Genomic DNA, 22,409 nt, shown 5'->3' on the forward strand with positions numbered 1-22,409 from the left:
AATGCTGGATATATTAAATTAATCTGGAGGGAAATTACTTGTTATAATTTGGCAGCCTCATAAAACAACACATAGGGGGGGCGGGGGGGTTGTGTTTGAACAGCTACATCTGCTGCCCCACTACCACCATTTGATATGTTATGGTTGAGAAGTTTTGTGATTAAAGAGGTCCAACCTGTCAAATCACCATATATATCTGGCCGTGAATGCTAGACTGTCCCAGACATGTACAATGAATGGACATTTAGAAGCAAATAGTGTATTCCAAGTATAGTCCCACAAAAACTGGGCCTTTTGTTTAATCTTTTTAGCTTTATTGTCCCCCAATAGGCTATGCACAGCCGCCATATTGTAAAGTGGGGCCTCCTTCTTACCTCCTTTAGTTTAGTTTAGTCTCTCTGTTCCATTCTGGTGGAACAGAGTCAGTGTTAATGATACTAATGAAGGCTCTGTTCCATTCTGGTGGAACAGAGTCAGGGTGCTGATATTATGCATGTTGGCTCAAGTCCTTGAAGTTAAAGAAATACGTTGAGAGCCACTATGCTGCATTAAATGGAACAGGGCCTTAACCCATTCTGACCGGGCACCCGTTTTGGTGTTAGCATCATGTTATGCTTTAGCTATTGAAAAATAGCAGATCTACAAGCTCATAGCGCGCCACCGAGTGGCGCGCTACGAGCTTGTAGGTCTGCTATTTTTTGAAAAATAGAAAGAACGACTGACATTTTTTAAATCTGATCTCAGGTCAGAATGGGTTAATCAGACCAGTGTGTGTGTCCAGTGGAAACCTCGTATGAATCTGATCTCAGGTCAGAACGGGTTAACAATTATAGTATCATCATCAGCCAGACCTAGCCTGGGCAGCATTCCATTTTGGGTTTATGATCCGGACCGGTGGGGAGCGGAAGGTAACTTTTGTCATGTTGTAGTCAATGATTTGTAGTCATCTGGCAGGAAACCACAAGGCGGAATCAGTACAAATCAGTGACTACAACATGAGGTAAATTACCAACCGCTCCATAGTCCATACGGTGATTTTGGAACACAGACCAGGCTTTCCTCCAAAGGTGGAAAGCCTGGTGAACGCGAGGTTAGGCAAGAGCTGCGAATGGATGGAGCCATAACCGAGGGATTTCTGTCCAATATGGCTGCCCACCAGAAGTGTGACCTGGACCCGGCCTCACAGAGCTCGACCTGGACCAGATGTGGTCTGTCTAGCTCTCTCTCTCTCCCTCTACCCCCCCCCCGACACGGTCGAGGCAGATGGCCGCCCACCCTAGTCGGGTTCTGCCTGACGTTCCTTCCTAAAGGGGAGTTTTTCGTTACCATTGTCGCAATATTGCTGCTCTGGGTGGATCTCTGTTGGTTGTAAAGTGTCTTGAGACAACTTGTGATTTGACACTATAATAAAATTGAATTGAGTTTGCAGAGAGACTAATATATTATACTACCACTAGTCACCTTCACCAAAACATCAGCATTTTAACCCATTCTGACCTGAGATCAGATCCATACGAGGTTTCCACTGGACACACACTGGTCCGATTAAGCCATTCTGACCTGAGATCAGATTCTAAAAATGTCAGTCGCTCTTCGATTTTTCAAAAAATAGCAGACCTACAAGCTCATAGCGCGCCACTCGGTGGCGCGCTATGAGCTTGTAGATCTGCTATTTTTCAATAGCTAAAGCATAATATAATGCTGACACCCAAAAGGGGTTCCCTTTCAGAATGGGTTAAGTAATTTCCATGTACTGTAGACATTATGTGAACACGGAAACTTTATCAGTATGTAAATTGTAAATAGCAGAAGTTAAGGTATCCATTATATGTTGCCTTGCCTTCCTGTGTGAGACGGCGTCGCTTCTCAACAAGAGGCAGAGTTTGCAGATCGGACTCTTGTCGGCAAGCGGCAACCAAGACTCACACTGTTGATAGAGAATACGACAACCAAGACTCACACTGTTGATAGAGAATACGACCAAGACTCACACTGTTGATAGAGAATACGACAGGCTTAAACAACCAAGACTCACACTGTTGATAGAGAATACGACAACCAAGACTCACACTGTTGATAGAGAATACGACAACCAAGACTCACACTGTTGATAGAGAATACGACCAAGACTCACACTGTTGATAGAGAATACGACAACCAAGACTCACACTGTTGATAGAGAATACGACCAAGACTCACACTGTTGATAGAGAATACGACAACCAAGACTCACACTGTTGATAGAGAATACGACCAAGACTCACACTGTTGATAGAGAATACGACAACCAAGACTCACACTGTTGATAGAGAATACGACCAAGACTCACACTGTTGATAGAGAATACGACCAAGACTCACACTGTTGATAGAGAATACGACCAAGACTCACACTGTTGATAGAGAATACGACAACCAAGACTCACACTGTTGATAGAGAATACGACCAAGACTCACACTGTTGATAGAGAATACGACCAAGACTCACACTGTTGATAGAGAATACGACCAAGACTCACACTGTTGATAGAGAATACGACCAAGACTCACACTGTTGATAGAGAATACGACCAAGACTCACACTGTTGATAGAGAATACGACCAAGACTCACACTGTTGATAGAGAATACGACAACCAAGACTCACACTGTTGATAGAGAATACGACCAAGACTCACACTGTTGATAGAGAATACGACAGGCTTAAACAACCAAGACTCACACTGTTGATAGAGAATACGACAGGCTTAAACAACCAAGACTCACACTGTTGATAGAGAATACGACAACCAAGACTCACACTGTTGATAGAGAATACGACCAAGACTCACACTGTTGATAGAGAATACGACAACCAAGACTCACACTGTTGATAGAGAATACGACCAAGACTCACACTGTTGATAGAGAATACGACAACCAAGACTCACACTGTTGATAGAGAATACGACCAAGACTCACACTGTTGATAGAGAATACGACAACCAAGACTCACACTGTTGATAGAGAATACGACCAAGACTCACACTGTTGATAGAGAATACGACCAAGACTCACACTGTTGATAGAGAATACGACCAAGACTCACACTGTTGATAGAGAATACGACAACCAAGACTCACACTGTTGATAGAGAATACGACCAAGACTCACACTGTTGATAGAGAATACGACAACCAAGACTCACACTGTTGATAGAGAATACGACCAAGACTCACACTGTTGATAGAGAATACGACAGGCTTAAACAACCAAGACTCACACTGTTGATAGAGAATACGACAGGCTTAAACAACCAAGACTCACACTGTTGATAGAGAATACGACCAAGACTCACACTGTTGATAGAGAATACGACAACCAAGACTCACACTGTTGATAGAGAATACGACAGGCTTAAACAACCAAGACTCACACTGTTGATAGAGAATACGACAGGCTTAAACAACCAAGACTCACACTGTTGATAGAGAATACGACAGGCTTAAACAACCAAGACTCACACTGTTGATAGAGAATACGACAGGCTTAAACAACCAAGACTCACACTGTTGATAGAGAATACGACAGGCTTAAACAACCAAGACTCAAACTGTTGATAGAGAATACGACAGGCTTAAAATGAGTCTAGAAAACATGAATATATATTAATGCTATAGTTATTTAAGGATCCATTGACTTAATATTACTATCAATTACATTTTTAACCCTCTAAGACCCAGCGTTGCTTTTTAGCAACGATTTTATTTGAATTACCGGTAATTACTTTTTTTTTCTGTTCTTTTTTCACCTGAACGTCATCAGTGATGTTCATTGCAATGCCATTTCAATGCCATTGGTCACGATATTTGCATATAAATACCCCCCACAGAGGCTGAAATTCACACAAATAAAAAATGTCTGGAATTTTGAACATTTCTTAACCTAAGACTTACCCTAATAAAAGTAGGTAAAATAATTGTAATGTTTTTTTGTGATTAGAATGTCTAGAACATGCTTTATTTATTATTGTGAAAGATATCCCCCAAAAGTAAATTATTAATTTATTATATTATTATATAATTATTATAAATTTGTCATCAAACTTTTTTTTTTTTAACATTTTTTAGTCTTAGTCCTAGTAGTAGCAAGGTTGAAATCTATTTTTTGCAAGTAGAAATGAATGCGGGTATTAGAGGGTTAAACGGTTTACAAATCAATACACTCGCATCATGACAAATAGCGTTTATTTTTTCTAATCCATGAAAATTATACAAAACCAAAAATATGGCGTTACAATTACAACGCAAATGCATTGCAGAGTGCAAAAGAATAACTTAAATACCAGTCCAGTGCATGCGAGAACAAAGGGGACGTCTAAACAAACACGTACAGCAACGTTTTAAAGTCGTACACTTGGCATACAAGTAGGTGTTGGGAGACGGGATGAGCGGGATTACTCTGTAAGTATGTTGTCAAGTGGGGTTAAGTACTGTGGACGATCAAGACTAATTAATCCCTTTTGTGCCTTGTTTGAAAAAGAAAAAAGAAAAAAAAACGTATTTATCAACTGAAAACATGTCATTGTGTTGTTGAACGGCAGAGTAGAAATGAGCCATTGGTTGCGTTGTGTGCCTGACAGACTTATGGTGGTCTCCCATGGCTATACAGGGTACAGTGTGTGTTAGGAGGGAGGGAGGTCTCTCTGGGAGGTTTAGTTGCACGCTAAGGGGGTCATCGGGCCCGCCCTCCCCCATTGCTGGGTTTACAGGACAGGCCGTCATTGGTCCAGATACTCCCCCCCACCCCCCCTCGCCAGCACACCAATACCCAGGAGGCCACGGAAGAGGTCAAGGTTCATCAGACACACAGCACATTGGTCGGAGGAATCTGTTGCGCTACAAGTACTTGGGCAGGTCCTTCTCCACGGCCTGCAGAGGAGAGACACAGGCTGGTGGTTAGAAGAGTGCTTCTCAGCTAAATGAGTGCATATATCACACACATCAGTTTAAATCTGAAAAACCCATGTTTCTATGTCAGTGGTGCTCAACCTGTTAAAACCTATGTTTCCATGTCAGTGGTGCTCAACCTGTTAAAACCTATGTTTCTATGTCAGTGGTGCTCAACCTGTTAAAACCTATGTTTCTATGTCAGTGGTGCTCAACCTGTTAAAACCTATGTTTCTATGTCAGTGGTGCTCAACCTGTTAAAACCTATGTTTCTATGTCAGTGGTGCTCAACCTGTTAAAACCTATGTTTCTGTCAGTGGTGCTCAACCTGTTAAAACCTATGTTTCCATGTCAGTGGTGCTCAACCTGTTAAAACCTATGTTTCTATGTCAGTGGTGCTCAACCTTTTTCATGTCAAGGACCCCCAGAATGATCTGTATTTGCCTGCGGACGCCCCCATCTGAAAATATGTTGTTCCAGGGAACCCCCAGAGGCAAATAATTTGCGCCGCATTTTCACGGGGTTTTTAAAAAATTGCTTGAAGAGCTTGTAGATCTGCTATTTGTCAATAAATAAAGTAGAACATAACACTTAAAAACACCAAAAGGGGTTTCCGTCCTGAATGGGTTGACCACTTTAGAACCCCTATATGCGTTATCTACAGCTTTGCAACCCGCTGTGAGCTCGTATATTTCTTGATCATAAATCCCTGAAAAATATTTTCAGATTGGGCTTCCATGGCCAAATAGAGGACCTGGGACAGTGGCTGCAGTCAGGACCACAGACAGAGCTACTGTACATGTTCCATATTAATAAAGACGACTCAGTGGACCGTACAGTGGCTGCAAAATAGAGACACCTGGTTGGAAGTGGTTAATGCACCGTCCTCTTGACTGTACAAAAAAACACATGTATGCCTCACAAAACAAATACATAATAAAAGTTACATGTTACTTATACTTACAGACGGGTCTTCGTTTGGTCCATATCTCTTGACCACCTGCCCTTCTCTGTCTATGAGAAACTGCAGAGATGAACAGAAATCAAGTCATAAGCTCATTTATTATGTACAGTAATTATTCACAGATGGCTACAGAAATGCAAAAAACCAGTGGTTCTCAGAGTGGGGTTCAGGGACCCTCAGCGTTGCTTGAGTGTGTTCTAAATGGTCTGCAACTCTGATAGCATACACATGGAACCTATTGGAACTCAAAAGAGTTTAGGGGGTTTTAAAGTATTATTTTCATTTGTGTATGTTTTGTTTTTGTGTGTTTTAGTGTATTATTATTATTTTTCCTTTCCTTTGAATGGGGGTGGGGGGGGGGGGGTGGGAAGGGTTTGTGTCTATGTGATGTGAATGTTTGTAAAGTATGTCTTGTCTTTTAACAATTGTATTTATACATTTTCAGGTTTAGAGTTATGGGGGATTGAGGGTCCTTAGAATGCAAGTTTCAGAACCACTGAACTAAACTAAGCAGCACTTGTGAATAGAGTGCATTCCAGGATGAAATGCTACTACGGTAGTTACCTTGGTGAAGTTCCATTTGATGGAGCTGTGGAGAGAGAGAGAACCACAGTTAGGAACCGCCACTGAGAATGCATCATGACTAACTCATTACCTTCATAAAAAATGTAAGTTGTCATAAGGAATCCTTTGGATTAAATAATATCCTAGCCTATTAAATTGTATGGAACATGCGTCTGGACATATATTTTATTGCTAGTTTGTACTCCGTTATGTACTCTTTAATCTTAAAATGACGAATAACCGGAGATGGACGATCTACAAGGTCACACCGGCTATTTCCGGTATGTTGACAATGATTAAATGCCTCCAAGGAATGCTGGCTTCTAATAGAGCACTGAAGTCTGACGTCACTTTCAGTAGAGGGCGTCAGTCCCCAGGTTCATGTATTTGTTTAGTTGCATTGAAATCCCCATTGAGGCGATTTTAGATCGCCTCATATAACAACTGTGTTTGAAAAATAAACATGTCACCCCGGCCGCTTCACTCATATGGATATGAAGAACCAACTGACTGAGAGAAAACGCTAATGTTACTGCTGCTGAATTAGTTAGATTTCCGCTAGAAGCAGACTGTATCATATATGAGTGACTGACTGTTGCAAACGATACAGAGACACCTCCCTAACAATAACGCCGAGACAGCTTGTTTATTTTTGGACCACAACGCTTATAGTAGACGATATTAAGATCACCCCATGTTATTCTCCATAGAGAAATTACTTCCGCGAACCAGGGGAATCGTCGGGATGAGCGAGTTACGTCAGGACTTCGGTGCTCTATGACACCAGTCAAGGCGAATGAGAACTTCATTCCATGGATCGTCCCCTAACAGCATGTGATCAAAACTCTGCTGTCAAAAAAAATCAATGCTCCCAGTGTATACACATACTGAGAGCATTGATTTTTCAGTGCGAGTAAAAATCATAAAGCATCATGGATGAGGCATCACCAAATGGATTATTAGTTTGTCATATTAATGTTTGGAATATTAATTTATTCGCCCTCACTCTCATTGTCGACTACAGGGTCAGTCTCATGGATATGTTATGCTGATCTTTTGTCCCACAACTTAATATAAACTCAATAGAATTACAATAGAAGGTGGCAATAAGCGGCATGCTCACTCCGCATGCACTGAAGGAAGCATGAGCTCAGTTTGGGGTTAGCGCCCAGGATTACAGTTTAGGCAATTAGCCAACACCGGGTGAAACATGAGTTACAAATCATGGGATAAAAATATATAATTGCCGTTATGAACTCGATACCGCAGTATTGCAGTAATTGCACCCAGCTCTAGTAATCTCTGCACTTCTAAATAAAGAGGAAGGAACAATGAAACAGGATGAACAGAGTAGGGAGTGTGCACTGAAAACAGTACTGATGTGTATGAAGGCTATCAGTGTCTCTACTCTACAGCAAACAGTACTGATGTGTATGAAGGCTATCAGTGTCTCTACTCATTCTCTACAGCAAACAGATTAAGACCATGAATAAAATATTTTGCTAAAGTACTACTACTACAAAAACAAGCTTGCAAATCCACCTTTTTCACCACACTAACAGTGGTGTCCCGAGTTTCACAATTTTATTAAAAAAAAGAAGAAAAAAAGAGGCAGATTTACAGTAGTATAAGAGTAAATTAGGGCTTCAGTGAGTAAAAAAATGTTAAGTCACTAAGGATTGATCTGCGATGGGTATTCACAGGAAAGCCATGCAGGTTCGGGGCCATAAACGACACCATTCAAATATACATCACAATTTAGCAATAGATTGTTCAGAATACAGTCCACACAGGCTGTCTTGTGGGGGAAAAAGGGGAAATGGTCAAATATGCAATGACCACTTTGTCTTGTGGATCGAGGTGAGAGAAAATGACTCACTTTCCCAGCATGCCCTTGCCCTTGGGCTGTGCCTTCATCCACTTCCACAGAGGGTGAGCGCCGTCTCCGTTAACCTCGATCTTACTGAAGAGGTCAAACTCTGCATTGTAACCTTTGGCGAACTCTTTGATCTCTGCATCAGTGCCTGGCTCCTGGAGGACCAAGACATGGGACAAAAAGAAAACCCTGGTTAGAAAACAGTGCTGCAAGAGTCTTGCTCAAATGTGAATCTCCATTCATGTACGTTTTGTTTCTGTACTAAGTGTATTATCATTTTTTTCCTTTGAATGGGGGGGTGGGGAGGGTTTGTGTGTATATGCATGTGTGATGTGAATGTTTGTCTTTAAACCTGAAAATGTATAAATAAGAAATTGTAAAAGAAAAAAGTGAATCTCCATTTTCCTCCACAATAATTATCACGTGTTTTTCTCCATAAAAATATGTATTGTATTTAGTCTGAAGTTGCTGAACATTACTACAAAAGAAAAAAACAGACAATAGGCCTGGACCATGGCTCAATGGTCCAGGCACCTTGGCTGGTAATCCAGTCTGGAGGCCCTTTTTGAAACTAGCTCCTCGCCACTCGCCCTACACACTTCCACTCAGTTTGAGCATAGATATATCAGTTGACTTTTCACTGTAGCGCTGCGTGCTGGACTGCTGGTAATGATCCACACTCCAAAGCTGTGCTTGCTGATTATCCGACGCAAATCTGCGTCGCGATCATTATCAATTTGTAATTAAAGAAAGCTTCTGCAGTCTGCACACACGTGTACAACAACAACAACGCCACAGCAGGGTGTACTGCTTGCGTTTAAAGTCGTTTCCCAACTTTCCACTGTCGAGCTTTCCCCTGCTGTTCTCTGGGATAGAAGCCTTATTTATATTCTGCAGCAAGACGGTTGCAGATCCACAAGCTCACAGCGGGCGTGGATGAGACGCGTTGTGAACTTGTACATCTGCTATGTATTTATAACGTTAATAATACATGCAGGCCAGGGTCTTCAATGTTTTTCAAGTCAAGCCAAGGACCACTTAGCTGAGAGTGAGAGATCAAGTAGGGACCCCCACTATACATAGGCAATTATATTATAAAACTGTTGCAGATTAAACTCGACATAGACTTGTTTGACAGCACTACAAGTGTGACCTTTAATTTTTGTTTTGTTTATTTGGTCCTTTTCCATTTATATGTTGGTAACATTAATTGATGAACGATACATTTTAATCTCTTGAACCCTCTATACTCAAAACCTCAAATTGACCTTTGAGATATAATAATTATACTATAGCCTATGATTATTAGTAATCTAACAATTCCACAATAACCAGCAGAGAGCAGACCCTTTGTTTACTTACAGAATTCTTTAAGTTGGGTTGTTTGAGATGCAGAGCTATAATACTAACCTAGAGTAAAACAATAAATTGCTTTGAATTTAAATGTAATGCATTTTTTGGGAAATTAATAGAGCTTTAATATAAATCCTTTCTATTGTGATGAATCTCCATCAAATCGCATCGTATCGGTAGAGGGGTGAATCGCATCGTATCGCATTGATTTGAACTAAATGTTATCGCATCGCATCGGGAAGAGGGAGAATCGTATCGCATCGTATCGCCAGGGGATTCCATGTATCTCTAATGTATCGTATCGCTGGCAGTGCATCGAGATACGTATCGAATCGTGAGATGAGACGAGATTCACATGCCTAATATGCATGTGTGATGTGAATGTTTGTCTTTAAACCTGAAAATGTATAAATAAAAAATTGTAAAAAAAAAAAAAGTAAATCTCCATTTTCCTCTACAATAATTCTCACATGTTTTTCTCCATAAAAATATGTATTGTATTTAGTCGTTGCTGAACATTACTACAAAAAAAAACAGACAATAGGCCTGGACCATGGCTCAATGGTCCAGGCACCTTGGCTGGTAATCCAGTCTGGAGGCCCTTTTTGAAACTAGCTCCTCGCCACTCGCCCTACACACTTCCACTCAGTTTGAGCATAGATATATAAATAACCGAGAAGCAATGCAATGCAAGTGGATGGAAGGGATTCCGGTGCCGTCTCTATTATTTATATATCTATGCTCAAACCAAGTGGAAGTGTGTAGGGCGAGTGGCGAGGAGCTAGTTTCAAAAAGGGGGTGGCAGTGTGCCGCCCCGATGGCCTTTACTGCATGTCTTCCCCCCCCCCCCCATTTCTCTCCCCATTTCCTGTCAGCCTACCGTCTGTCCCTCCATAAAAAAAAACATAAAATAAAAGGCGAAAGCCACAACAACAAAAAACCCCAGACAATATCAAAGTGCTTTAAATAAACGTTCTCTTGCTTTAATTAAACTTTAAATTCTCTCTCTTGTAGCAAAAACATAAGAGTAACTAAAATTAATTGGACAGTGCTTCAAATTTAGAAATTAGATAGTAGTAGAAACCACTATTTTTCAGGAAATGGGCAAATGAATCTACGTTCCAATGTATAAAAAATCTCCTGTTCATTGGTTAAAAAGGTATGGCAAGTGATCAAACTGGGGGTCCTTCAAATTCAAAGGTGCCATGCTGCTGAAGCAGGGGAATGAGACGTCTCACCTGCGCTCCGAACTGGTTGCAGGGGAAACCCATGATGCGTAAACCTTTATCAGCGTACGAGGCGTGCATTCCCGCAAACTGAGTGTAGTTCACTTTGGTCTTTCCTCATTTAGAGGCCACGTTAGTGATGATACACACCAAGCCTCTGGAGGACGGAGAACAAAACAACACATTCAAATTCATTCAAACACGTAAAGAATTATCATCTGTGAAATGAAAACTGATGGACATTCTCTCTCTCAAGGTCCATATACTGGGATATATTGAAGTCAGTTACACCTCAGCCAACTGCAAATGCAGCCATGCCTACAGAGGGCAGCAAAGGACTGTCTTGGCCTGGGGCTGTGGGTCAGCAGGTGAGGTTGTAACATTGTGTACTGTGTAGACAGGATGTTTTGTTTTCTTGGAGTTAAGCAATGACTGGTGATGTTACATGTTACATGTTACATGCAGAACTGTCTGAGAAGGATATTTCTTGCAACAACCCGAGTGATTACTTCAGACAAGATAACGCATACAATTACATATTAAGATTATTATTATTACAGTGTGGCTCTGCCAAGTCCGTCTGTCTCTCTGATGCAAATCTCGTGTATCCAACTATCCACTGCCAGTAGGTCATACACTATCTTACAAATATGTCATGCTACTTTATATGCTTTCTGAAATATTTATAATAACTTTTATAATGATATAATCAAAGTCAATGGGGCTCCAATCGGGCAGAAACCTTGCCCAAGTATGAAGATTGTAGATGATGTCAATCATCTATGAAGTATGAGAGACGATATCCGGGCACTGTTTCAGCCTGATCACTTGAAACCATTTTCTGTTTACAAAGAGCTCCCTGTTATTGACTGAGCAATCACTGGCAATGACTGCTATAGGAATATCTCTATATTCTCAGAACAATCATATATTATAAGATATGCGAGACTTAGCTAAAGACATATCGCTGCAATCACTTAATCGCCCTATAGCATAAGCATCCCTTCCGATTCTGGGGGGAATATTTGCCGAAAACAGCAGAACAGCAGATCTACAAGTTTCCAGCTTGTTGATCAACTGATCAACAAACTGGAAACGTAAGATAAAGTAATTGGAGCTAATACAGAGTCAAACATGGCCAACTAAGTATTAGTTGACCTAGTCTAGTGTCTTAAAGAGTTTAAAGTGGTTAAGTAACTGTGGACTAGACATGGCACCTAATTCCATAATTATTGTGAGCGTCTAGTCTAGACAGACAGTGGTGGAAGGAGTACTCAGATTCTTTGCTTAATGCAACGTGTAGACATGCTCTGTAACAAGTCAATGTCCCAGTAGTCCTCCTGCACTTTAATTACTGTCCAGCTCTGAGTAGAGCTCACTTTGTAGTGACCTGGACTCACTTGTACTTCTCCAGAGACTCCTCGTTGCCGTCGATGTCCTTAGCGGTGAACTCGTAGATGGACTTGGCACTCTGCCAGTCTGTTGCCTCTGCAGCACACTGGAATGGACACAAGCAAGACAGACAACAACATATGAACGGATATGAGTCAGGTATCCAGAAGGAGGAAGAACAAAAAACACACCTGTGTGAAGTGAGGAAGTCTAACTCATGTTGGTTAGGTGATGTAATGGTGATGTAAAACTAACACGGACAATTAAACTCTATTTATTGTTAATGGCATTTAATGTTTGTGTTACGGACAAGATGATGTCATTTTCCCTTCAATGTCAATGGCGTTTTTAATGTTTGTTTAAGTAAAAACAAACATTAAACCTGTATATAAAAAAGGGCAAGAGAGAACTTGTGCTAACTTGTCCTTTCTTCCAAGGAAGAAAGGAATAAATGAGTCACTGACCTCTGAAGGAGGTGGAAGGGAAACGTCTCGCTATCTTTAATGTACTTTGGACCTTACTTTAAGGTTAAGGGTGCAATTCATAATTACACATAGGCTATTAGAAGCTAGAAGAACACTATAAAACTGATAGCTGTGATGTTCTTGTGGGGTTTCTTCTTTCTTCCTGTGTACTAAATAGCTGGAGAGATGTTGCTGAACAAACACTGAGTAAATATGATTTAACTATTTAAAAAAATATATAACAACAATATATTATTACAATAATATAACTTCATACACCTTAATAAGCCATGGTTGATTTTCTTAAAGTTATATGTTGCCTTAAATCTGTTTATCTGCTAATCTGCTAAACAGTTTAGCCCTGAATAGATAGGAAGTTATAGCCACTAGCCAGTAAACATCTAATCAGTGGGCTTAACGTTAACATGACTGCATTTCCCTGAAGGGAGGATTATCTTTACAAAAACAGTGCCACTGGGGGCTACGACCTATGATTAGTTACGATGGTGTTTTCAACATGCTGGCCGTGAGAGCTATCAATTCACTGGAATATATAGCTTAGATATAAATCGATATAACGGCCCGCTACATCAACTGCATTTTCGCACCGTCAATAGACTACATAGCATCACCATTCACCAACACGTTATTTATTTACGCCATAGCATACATGTCCATGCGAATTATTCAACATAATAACGACACTATTCATCATGACTAAGCTTAAATGTAGTTATTTATTCACCTATGAGGTAATGTAACCGAAAAAATAGCCGAACTACAAGCTCACAGCTCGTCGCAAGGAGACGCGTTGCGAGCGTGTAGATCTGCCATTTCCCGGATCCATGTGTGTCGTTGCACCGACGCACGGTCGGACAGCATAGCCCGTTGCACAAAACACAAACAGTCAAAAATAGAAGTCCTAAACTGCGTGTGACCTACAGCACGCTAAAAACAGCTCATCGTTGCGTGTATTTATTTATTTGTGGCGTTCAACACAAACATTTCTGTCATTATTGTTGTAAAATAAATGTGTTACCATCGCTCTGACGAGTCTTCTGCTTCCCAGCGCTCCTAAAACTAGCAGCGTTGACGGCTTCACACTGAAGAGCATCATCGCGACCAGACCACCGGGCACGTGACGCGAACACGTGATACTCCCTATCTGCCACCCCACAGCCTGGAGGGACGAGCGGGCTTTGTGATTGGCTGGTTGGTTGTCAGGGGCCCTCTCTCGTCAGTTCACTCAGTTGTTATTTTTGTCGATTGAATTCAATTCAAAGGAGTTTTATTGGCATGATAATTTGAAAGCAAGTGTCAAAAACTCTTGCGTCGTTGCGTTGCACGCAAATAGCACGCAAATAGCAGCAGCAATATTTTTTTAGTCACTTACAAATAGCAACATTTGATAAGACCTTTGCAATACCAAATTGACCAAATTGTAAAATGTTACAGGAAACCAAGCTCACAGTGCATCAGCTGCGAGGGGTAGCTTCAGCTTGTAGTACGGTAGTCTGTAATTTGGCTATTTTCACAATATGTATCTGTGGAAATTAGTAAATCTAAATGTAATGCCTGTAGGCCTACGATTCTAAATGTGTCAGGGTGGGGTGTCTCCAGGAGACAAGGAGGTCCTGTGGTGGCACCGGGCGGGGTCCAGGGGTCCGATCCAGTGCTTGTAAGGATGGAGAGGGGTCTTGGTCGCAAGCGCGGAAAGTGCTGACCTTTAGTCTTAGATGTTCTTCAGTTTTGGGAGCAAGTTAAGAATGCTTAACTTGCAGGTTTAGAATTAGGATCTCATACAGACAAGGTTGACAATTAATAATCGGACAGAGACTGGTGCTGGCGTGGATGCCTTATATAAGGAGGGGATGACGTCACAACTAGGTAAGAGTGACGACATCCCTGACAGTGCTGCAGTTTTACTTGACAGTTGACAGACATATGCTGGCAGAGCATGCAGCATGCAGCACATGCAGAGTGGCTACCAAAAGACTACTGCTGGCTTAAAATTAAATTAAAATTAAAATGACTGTGTCAGGACTGACAGATACATATCTCCATATATGGGCATGCATGAAAGAGACACACAGGTAGACAGACAAATACAGAGATCCCACAGAACGCATGATACAAGGGCGCATGAGGCAGTTTTTGTAGGCCAAGTAGAAACATTTGGGGCGGAGGTGCCAGTGCACAACGGGCACAGCTGTAGAGGCCCCACGCCCGGGCACCATTCTAGTAGCCCTAATGCTTTGATTCTGCCCTGAATTAATGCAGGGCAGAATCGCCCCTTTTTTTCTTTTAGGCTTGATTTAAAAAAAATGGTTTTAGGTGCCCCCTCCTTGTGTCCTAGCGGCATATGGTTAATCCGGCCCTGGTGTGCGTGCAATCCGTGCATATATACAAGTAGTTTCACAATTGCGATCGGTCCAGTTGATTAGCTATAGTTGGCTCGGACAGGAGCAAAACTATAAAGTCTCTGCAGGCCTTTGGGCTTCCGGACAAATTTGAAATCAGCTGATTTAAGGCATTGGTCCTTGTGATATTTAATTAGTGTTATTGCATGGTGTTGTTGTTGAAGGGCGTGTTGCTTGTACATGGCCTGTTGACATGTATGTGAGACATGGGTTAATTAAAAGAAAAAACGTGTGTGTGTGTGTGTGTGTGTGTGTGTGTGTGTGTGTGTGTGTGTGTGTGTGTGTGTGTGTGTGTGTGTGTGTGTGTGTGTGTGTGTGTGTGTGTGTGTGTGTGTGTGTGTGTGTGTGTGTGTGTGTGTGTGTGTGTGTGTGTGTGTGTGCGTGCGTGCGTGCGTGCGTGCGTGCGTGCGTGCGTGCGTGCGTGCGTGCGTGCGTGCGTGCGTGCGTGCGTGCGTGTGTGTGTTTGCAGCTGCCTGGCAGACAGACTGTCATTTGGGAGTTGAAGATGCCTTTAGGCTTCACACTTGTTTTCCCCTCACACACCACAGCCACGTTAACAGGCTCTGTGGTTGTCAAAGTGTGGTTAGAAGACCCCCAGGGACCCCCAGGGACATGAACCTGAACTTGAACTGGCTAATAACAACCCCTAATCCTCAATTTTTCTGCATTTTCCGTCAAAGTTAATCTTTGCCTCCAACATAATCTTTGCCTCTAAGACATAGATGTTACTTGTGAACTTTGGACTTGTTTATCCAAGGCACTTTACATTATATTGTGCATTACATTCACCCATTCACACACACATTCATACACCAATGGCAGTGGAAACCATGCATGGCACCAACCAGCACATCAGGAGCAATTAGGGTTTCAGTGTCTTGCTCAAGGACACTTTGACACTTAGGGCCGATTCATACTCCTATTTTACCGCTGTTTCGGCGCTGTAGTGCCGAAATGATTTCGGCTCGTCAGAAATTTTCAGTAGCACCGAAGAGCCGACTTTAGGACGGTACCCGCCCCCCCGAACCTCAAATGACGTCAAATTGTAGGCTCTACAGCGCCGAACCGACTTTTATTCGGCTCTAAAATAGGAGTATGAATCGTCCCTTATGGTTTCCATCATGCCACTCTACCCCTGAGCCATCGCCGCCCAGTGTCAACATATTACATCACCCCCCCCCCCCTTGGACTGAACTGGACCTGTTGGGAGTACCAGCTCTGGGGTGCGGGTCTGAGGACTCCACGGATTGGCACAAGGGGTGCAAGGGGATGGCACAGCTCTGTGTATAAATGTTATCAACTGGACAAACAATCTGGGACCGGGTTAGACAGAGGCGGACGGTCATGAGGGCTCCACTGTGTTTGACGTTTATAATGTTCTGGTCCTTCTCTCCTTTGTCTGCGTCACCGTCCTCTTCTTGTGAGCTGCAGGCGCAGTTTAACCTCAACAGAATTCACAAGGCCGGGGACTTTGTTCTGGGTGGTTTGTTTCCCATCCAGACCACCTCTGTCTTCCCCGAGCTGCTGTTTTCCTCCAAGCCACAGGACACCACCTGCTACGGGTGGGTAGCCTGTATTCACAAACACAACAGCAAGCAAGACAACAATTGAGCTATGTTTTCATAGATATTGCCATATGATATGGCGTAATTGTGTGTTTTTTACCCAAAGATAAACATTAAAGGTTATAGTGGCATTCTGTCTGTCAGTTTTAACATTCTAGGGTTCAGGTGGGCCCAGACCATGGCTTTTGCCATCAATGAGATCAACAGAAACCCCAGTCTGCTACCCAACGTGACCCTGGGGTATAGTCTCTATGATGCCTGCTATACGCTGGGGGTGGCGTTCCGTGCAGCGCTGTCGATGGCCAGCGGGAGAGAGACACACTTTGACCCGGACGAGAGCTGCGCCGGGTCTCCTCCGGTGCTGGGCATCGTGGTCGATCACTCGTCGCATTCTGTTGCCGTCTCTAGAATATTGGGTTTGTACAAAGTGCCCATGGTGAGGTCCCTCCTTGAACCCCCTCGTTTGTAATTGTATAATGCTTCGCTTTGGTTATTCGGTTATACAAATTATGTTAAACAATGCATTATAGTTCTTATTTCAAAGGGCATATGGAACATAATTAATTGCAGGCAGAGCACCGGAAACAGGACGGGCTAATGTTGGGGGGTGGTGGGTGAAGCAGGTTTTCAGAAGGTCGCAGCACAGGGCATCTGTGTTCCGAACCCGAGAGTATAATAATATATAATAATAATATAATAATTGTAAGGCGCTGAGTCGGACTAGTCTCCTGGTCAGATATAATAAATGTATAATGTATAACATAAAAATGACATTTCTGCATGGCTTTGTTAACAAACCCCGGACTGGGCAGATACAGTATGACAAATAACTTGCATGAAGAAATGACCAACAGTCAAAATAAATAATGTGCTATGGCCAAAATACTACACATTTGACACGTTCTACATGTCGATCTGCTATTTTAACAATTTATATTTTTAACAATTATTTGTGTAAATGTATGCATTTTTTTCAATAGACAATTATAGGCTAATGATTTCTCAAAGTGATTGTGTAATGTTGGTGACAGGTCTTGGTGATTTGTGCCTTTTTGCAGGTTAGTTACTATGCCATGTGCTCCTGTCTGAGTGACCGGGATCAGTTTCCATCCTTCTTTAGAACCATCCCAAGCTCTGCATCCCAGGTGACCTTTGCTTCTCCAGATAAACATATGTGCATGCATGTGTTCTATATGTTCCACACATGTCACTTCACACTCAGCCAAAATAAATACCCGGTCCGGGGTGGGTTGCCGACCCGATTTAATGTTGGCACTAACACTAAAGTGAAGTATGCATCGCTGATCGGCCTTAAGAATCAACCTGGGCACCACTGTTGTGTCGGGTGGGAAAATGGGTTAAGATGAGGGTGCAAAGAGATCTATTCTTGGTTATAGGCTACAGTGGTGCACAGGGACACAGTCCCAAAACACTTTCTAGCTTCATCCTATAGTCCCGTGCTGGGGAGAAGGAAAACAAAACAAATATTATGTGATATGTATTGCCAAAGGGTTGCTCTTAATCAGCTGATCCTAGTAGCACAAGTAAAGCCTCAAATGTCCACTGATAATGATAATAATAATAATCACACAAATACCAGTTGCATTCTATTTCTCCCAAATAAAAGAGGATAAAAAGGCCCTTTTTGCATTACTGAATTCATGGTCAGGAACTAGTGCACTGTACACCAATGGTGCACAGGCCACCGGTTGAACACCTCCTGCTGTAATTTAATAATCAGAAATGCATAAACGCTTGTGTTTTGTGTGTATTACTGCTGAAGCAGAGAGGATGTATCTTTCTCCCCCCCCCCCCCCCCCCCCTCCATTTTGGAATCTGTGTCGAAGAGATTCACTCATTTAGTTACCAACATGTGAAGAATCTACAATAAGCAGTATGTACTTACATCTCCTTTCCGTCCCTGTATCCAATCAGATACGAGCTATGCTCCAGATAATGAGGCGGCTGGGCTGGACGTGGGTAGGAGTGCTGCTCAGCGACGATGACTACGGCCACGATGCCGCCCGGATCCTCCAGGGCGAGCTGGCCCGGTCGGGTCTGGGCTGTGTGGCCTACGTGGAGGTGCTGCCCTGGGACGGTGACCCCGCCCAGCTCCAGAGGATCGTCAGGGTGGTGAAGGAGTCCACGGCTCGCGTTGTCATTGAGTTTATATACGGGATCAACGTGGTCCGTCTGATGGAGGAGGTTGGGTATGCATAGTTATAAGGACTCTGGAATGAGTTACATTGGAGTGAAGACATAAAACAAATATACCGGTAGTTTGTCATTGAATTGCAGGCGTTTTGTTTTTCAAGTGAAATGCAATTTCATCACGTTCTTATAGGTTCATCACTTTCAACTTTGAGTTGACTCGTTGATACTTTTTAAGCAATCAAATAATCACACCATACACAGTTTGTATCACTGTCAAAAATAATTGTTTTATTATTGTATTGATATTATATTGCGCTTGTGTTGATAATCTGTAGAACAATGGATTATAGCTGTGCTCATTTGCCTTTAGTCTAAATAAGTGCATTTATTTTTTTAATTATGTTTTACCACACACACACACACACACACCTAATCGACAGGTGGTAAGGCAGAATGTGACGGGTCTGCAATGGATATCCGATGTGGGATGGATGAAAGCTCATCTACTCCAGACTCCTCATTTTATGCCTCACCTGAGGGTCCTGAGTCTCGCCATCCGTCGGGGAGAAATAGCAGGTCTCGAGGACTTCATGTTAAAAATACATCCTGACAATGACCACACACATGACAATACCTTTGTGAGTATTTTTGTCTAATTTATGATTTAAGCTGCAATGGAAAACGGTGACATGGGCTTTTTTTAATATTCACATGGCATTTATTCTTGTTTATGGTGTTTTTTCAGGTGAGGCAATTTTGGGAGCACACATTTGGGTGTAAATTTGCACCTCTTCCGTCAGAGTGGGTGGATGCTGGTGGAAGGGTGTGTACTGGGCAAGAGGACCTGGGAACAGCAGAAAGTGCCCTGTTGGATGTGTCTAACCTCAGGCCAGAGTATAACATATACAAGGCTGTGTATGCCCTGGCCCACGCCCTCCATGACATGTTGCAGTGTGTGCCAGGAAGAGGGCCTTTCCCTGGGCACAGCTGTACCACTTTGCAGACAATACAGCCATGGCAGGTGGGATATCAAGTCATAGGCTAATGTTTCTAGTAGGAGGTCTCGTGACATCGTGCGACATCAACAGGGATGGAGATCCCGGATGTCATCAATATCGGCCAGCAACTCTACATCTGACCTCAAACCCTTAGATCTCCATATATGGATATATGTCAAAACCTGTTCTGATATATGTTGATCCTTTAATTCCTCATCCATCCTTCCTCTTCGATGTATCCCTTTTGATTGATACCTGCCCATTTAAACTCTAGACGGGCCTGCCCCAAAGTTATTAATACAGCCGTGCTTATTTATACGTTTGATCATAATTTCTAGCTTGTGCATTACCTGGAAAAGATCAACTTCACCACCTCATTTGGTGATCATGTAACATTTGATGAGAATGGTGACGCTTTACCAATCTATGATGTCATGAACTGGGCATGGCTCCCTGATGGAAGTGCAAAGGTTCAACATGTAGGTGTGTTCAAGACATCAGCCTCCGGAAATGAAGAACTCATCCTTGATGAAGACACAATCTTCTGGAGCTTTGAATCCACAAAGGCAAGATTTTTCAAAAAAAAAATAAGAAAAAAAAGCTAATATTGAGCTCATTATGTGTATGTGATTTAGTGGATGTATATTAGACTGAAATTGATCAGTGTTACTTCCGTCTCAAGCCTCCTCGGTCAGTGTGCAGTGAGAGCTGTTCGCCTGGAAGCCGTGTGGCCAGAAGGAAAGGAGAACCTGTCTGCTGCTTTGACTGCATTGCTTGTTCCGAGGGAGAGTTCAGCAATGAGACTGGTAGGTTTACGATATGTATCTTTAGAATGATGCCATGTACTTATTTGTCCCTTTAACATTGGCCTCTTTGTTAGACTCTACAGAGTGCACCAGTTGTCCAGAGGACTTCTGGTCCAGTCCTCAGCGTGACCACTGTGTCCCTAAGAGTGTGGAGTTCCTCTCCTACCATGAGCCTCTGGGTATCTCCTTGACAACCATCTCATTGTTAGGTACAGTTATGTGTGCCATTGTCCTGGGAATCTTCATCCATCATCGAAGCACACCCATGGTACGCGCCAACAACTCGGAACTCAGCTTCCTTCTCTTGTTATCCCTCAAACTATGTTTTTTGTGTTCACTCCTGTTCATTGGCTACCCCAGGCTCTGGACTTGTCAGCTGAGGCATGCAGCATTCGGGATCAGCTTTGTGCTGTGTGTGTCGTGTATCCTGGTAAAGACTATGGTGGTGTTGGCCGTGTTCAAGGCCTCCAAGCCTGGGGGTGCAGACATCATGAAGTGGTTCGGTGCCATGCAGCAGAGAGGAACAGTTCTGGTTCTTACATCCATCCAGTCAACCATCTGCACAGCCTGGCTTCTGTCTGCCTCACCAACTCCACATAAAAACATACAATATCAAAGTGATAAGATAGTCTATGAGTGTGATGTGGGATCAACAGTTGGTTTTGCAATGCTATTGGGTTATATTGGGTTACTGTCACTCCTCAGCTTCCTCCTAGCATTCATGGCAAGGAATCTGCCAGACAACTTCAACGAAGCCAAGCTGATCACTTTCAGCATGTTGATCTTCTGTGCCGTGTGGATAGCCTTCATCCCGGCATATATCAGCTCTCCAGGAAAATATGCAGATGTAGTGGAGGTATTTGCTATTTTAGCATCTACGTTTGGGATATTGGTGGCACTGTTTGGACCAAAGTGTTATTTAATGCTTTTGAAACCTGAGAGAAACACTAAGAAGTCCATCATGGGTCGAGGTGACACCAAGACGTAGAAGCAAAAATGCAATATGCATACACTTTGTGTATTTATTTATGTGTATACTGTATTGCTGCTTACCTATATGCAGTTTTCTTCCAAATTCAACTAAAACTAGCATTTTAGTAATCCATCTGTCATGTTTACATGATGACCAAACTGTAGTCAATCCACGGAACCGGTACGATTTGACCTTTTTTCTTTTGAAAATTTGACCGAAAGGTTTTACTTTTCTGAATACACCACAATATTAAGGACATCTTTAGCTATCAGAAAAACATAATTTCCCATCTCAGGCATTCAATTCATATTTGTATGTATTTTTATATAGAATAATATAATAACAGGGTTATGTTTTGTCAACCCCATTATACACAGGGTTGTGCTTTTTTACTGAAGATGGCCACTATTCACTGTGGTGATTAAGAGAAGACCACATGGCATGCATTAGAATAGGAAATGAGATATATTGTTGAAATTAAAAAGCTTTATTCCATGTAACGGAGTTGATCTGTTATGCTTTACGACCATATGTGAGAGTATACATTACTCTAAAACATTGTAAAATAAGGTGTGAGATTACCTCTTTCTGTAGCATGTTGTTCGGAAGACTTGTAGAATGCCACTTCCTGTTGGTGATGTCACTAAAGGGCCAGTTCATTATTGTTATGGAGGGGAGAATGACTTGTGTAACGGGGTTGCATGCAATTGGGGGACAGATATCATGCT

At 42.3% G+C, this 22,409-nt stretch overlaps 2 protein-coding genes across 2 annotated transcripts; one reads left to right on the plus strand and one right to left on the minus strand.

Annotated features, from left to right (window-relative positions):
* Positions 1–4,207: 4,207 nt before the first annotated feature.
* Positions 4,208–13,906, minus strand: LOC308325808 (phospholipid hydroperoxide glutathione peroxidase-like). The gene is made up of 7 exons (XM_080778505.1): positions 13,805–13,906; positions 12,310–12,407; positions 10,922–11,066; positions 8,334–8,485; positions 6,455–6,479; positions 5,891–5,950; positions 4,208–4,908 (listed from the first exon to the last, which is right to left on the minus strand). The coding sequence occupies exons 1-7, from the start codon at positions 13,880–13,882 to the stop codon at positions 4,876–4,878; spliced, it is 591 nt and encodes a 196-aa protein (XP_080634631.1). The 5' UTR covers positions 13,883–13,906; the 3' UTR covers positions 4,208–4,875.
* Positions 13,907–16,529: 2,623 nt separating this feature from the next.
* LOC308326310 (extracellular calcium-sensing receptor-like) lies at positions 16,530–21,696 on the plus strand (the record flags this gene model as incomplete). The annotated part of the gene is made up of 8 exons (XM_080779115.1): positions 16,530–16,758; positions 16,909–17,186; positions 17,809–17,895; positions 18,686–18,955; positions 19,650–19,925; positions 20,241–20,468; positions 20,585–20,708; positions 20,783–21,696. 8 exons carry the CDS (start codon positions 16,530–16,532, stop codon positions 21,694–21,696), a joined length of 2,406 nt encoding a protein of 801 aa, XP_080635241.1.
* Positions 21,697–22,409: the final 713 nt, after the last annotated feature.

This window comes from Protomyctophum bolini (assembly GCF_963924005.1).
Source record: "Protomyctophum bolini genome assembly, chromosome: 12".
NCBI classification, from domain to species: Eukaryota; Metazoa; Chordata; class Actinopteri; order Myctophiformes; family Myctophidae; genus Protomyctophum; species Protomyctophum bolini.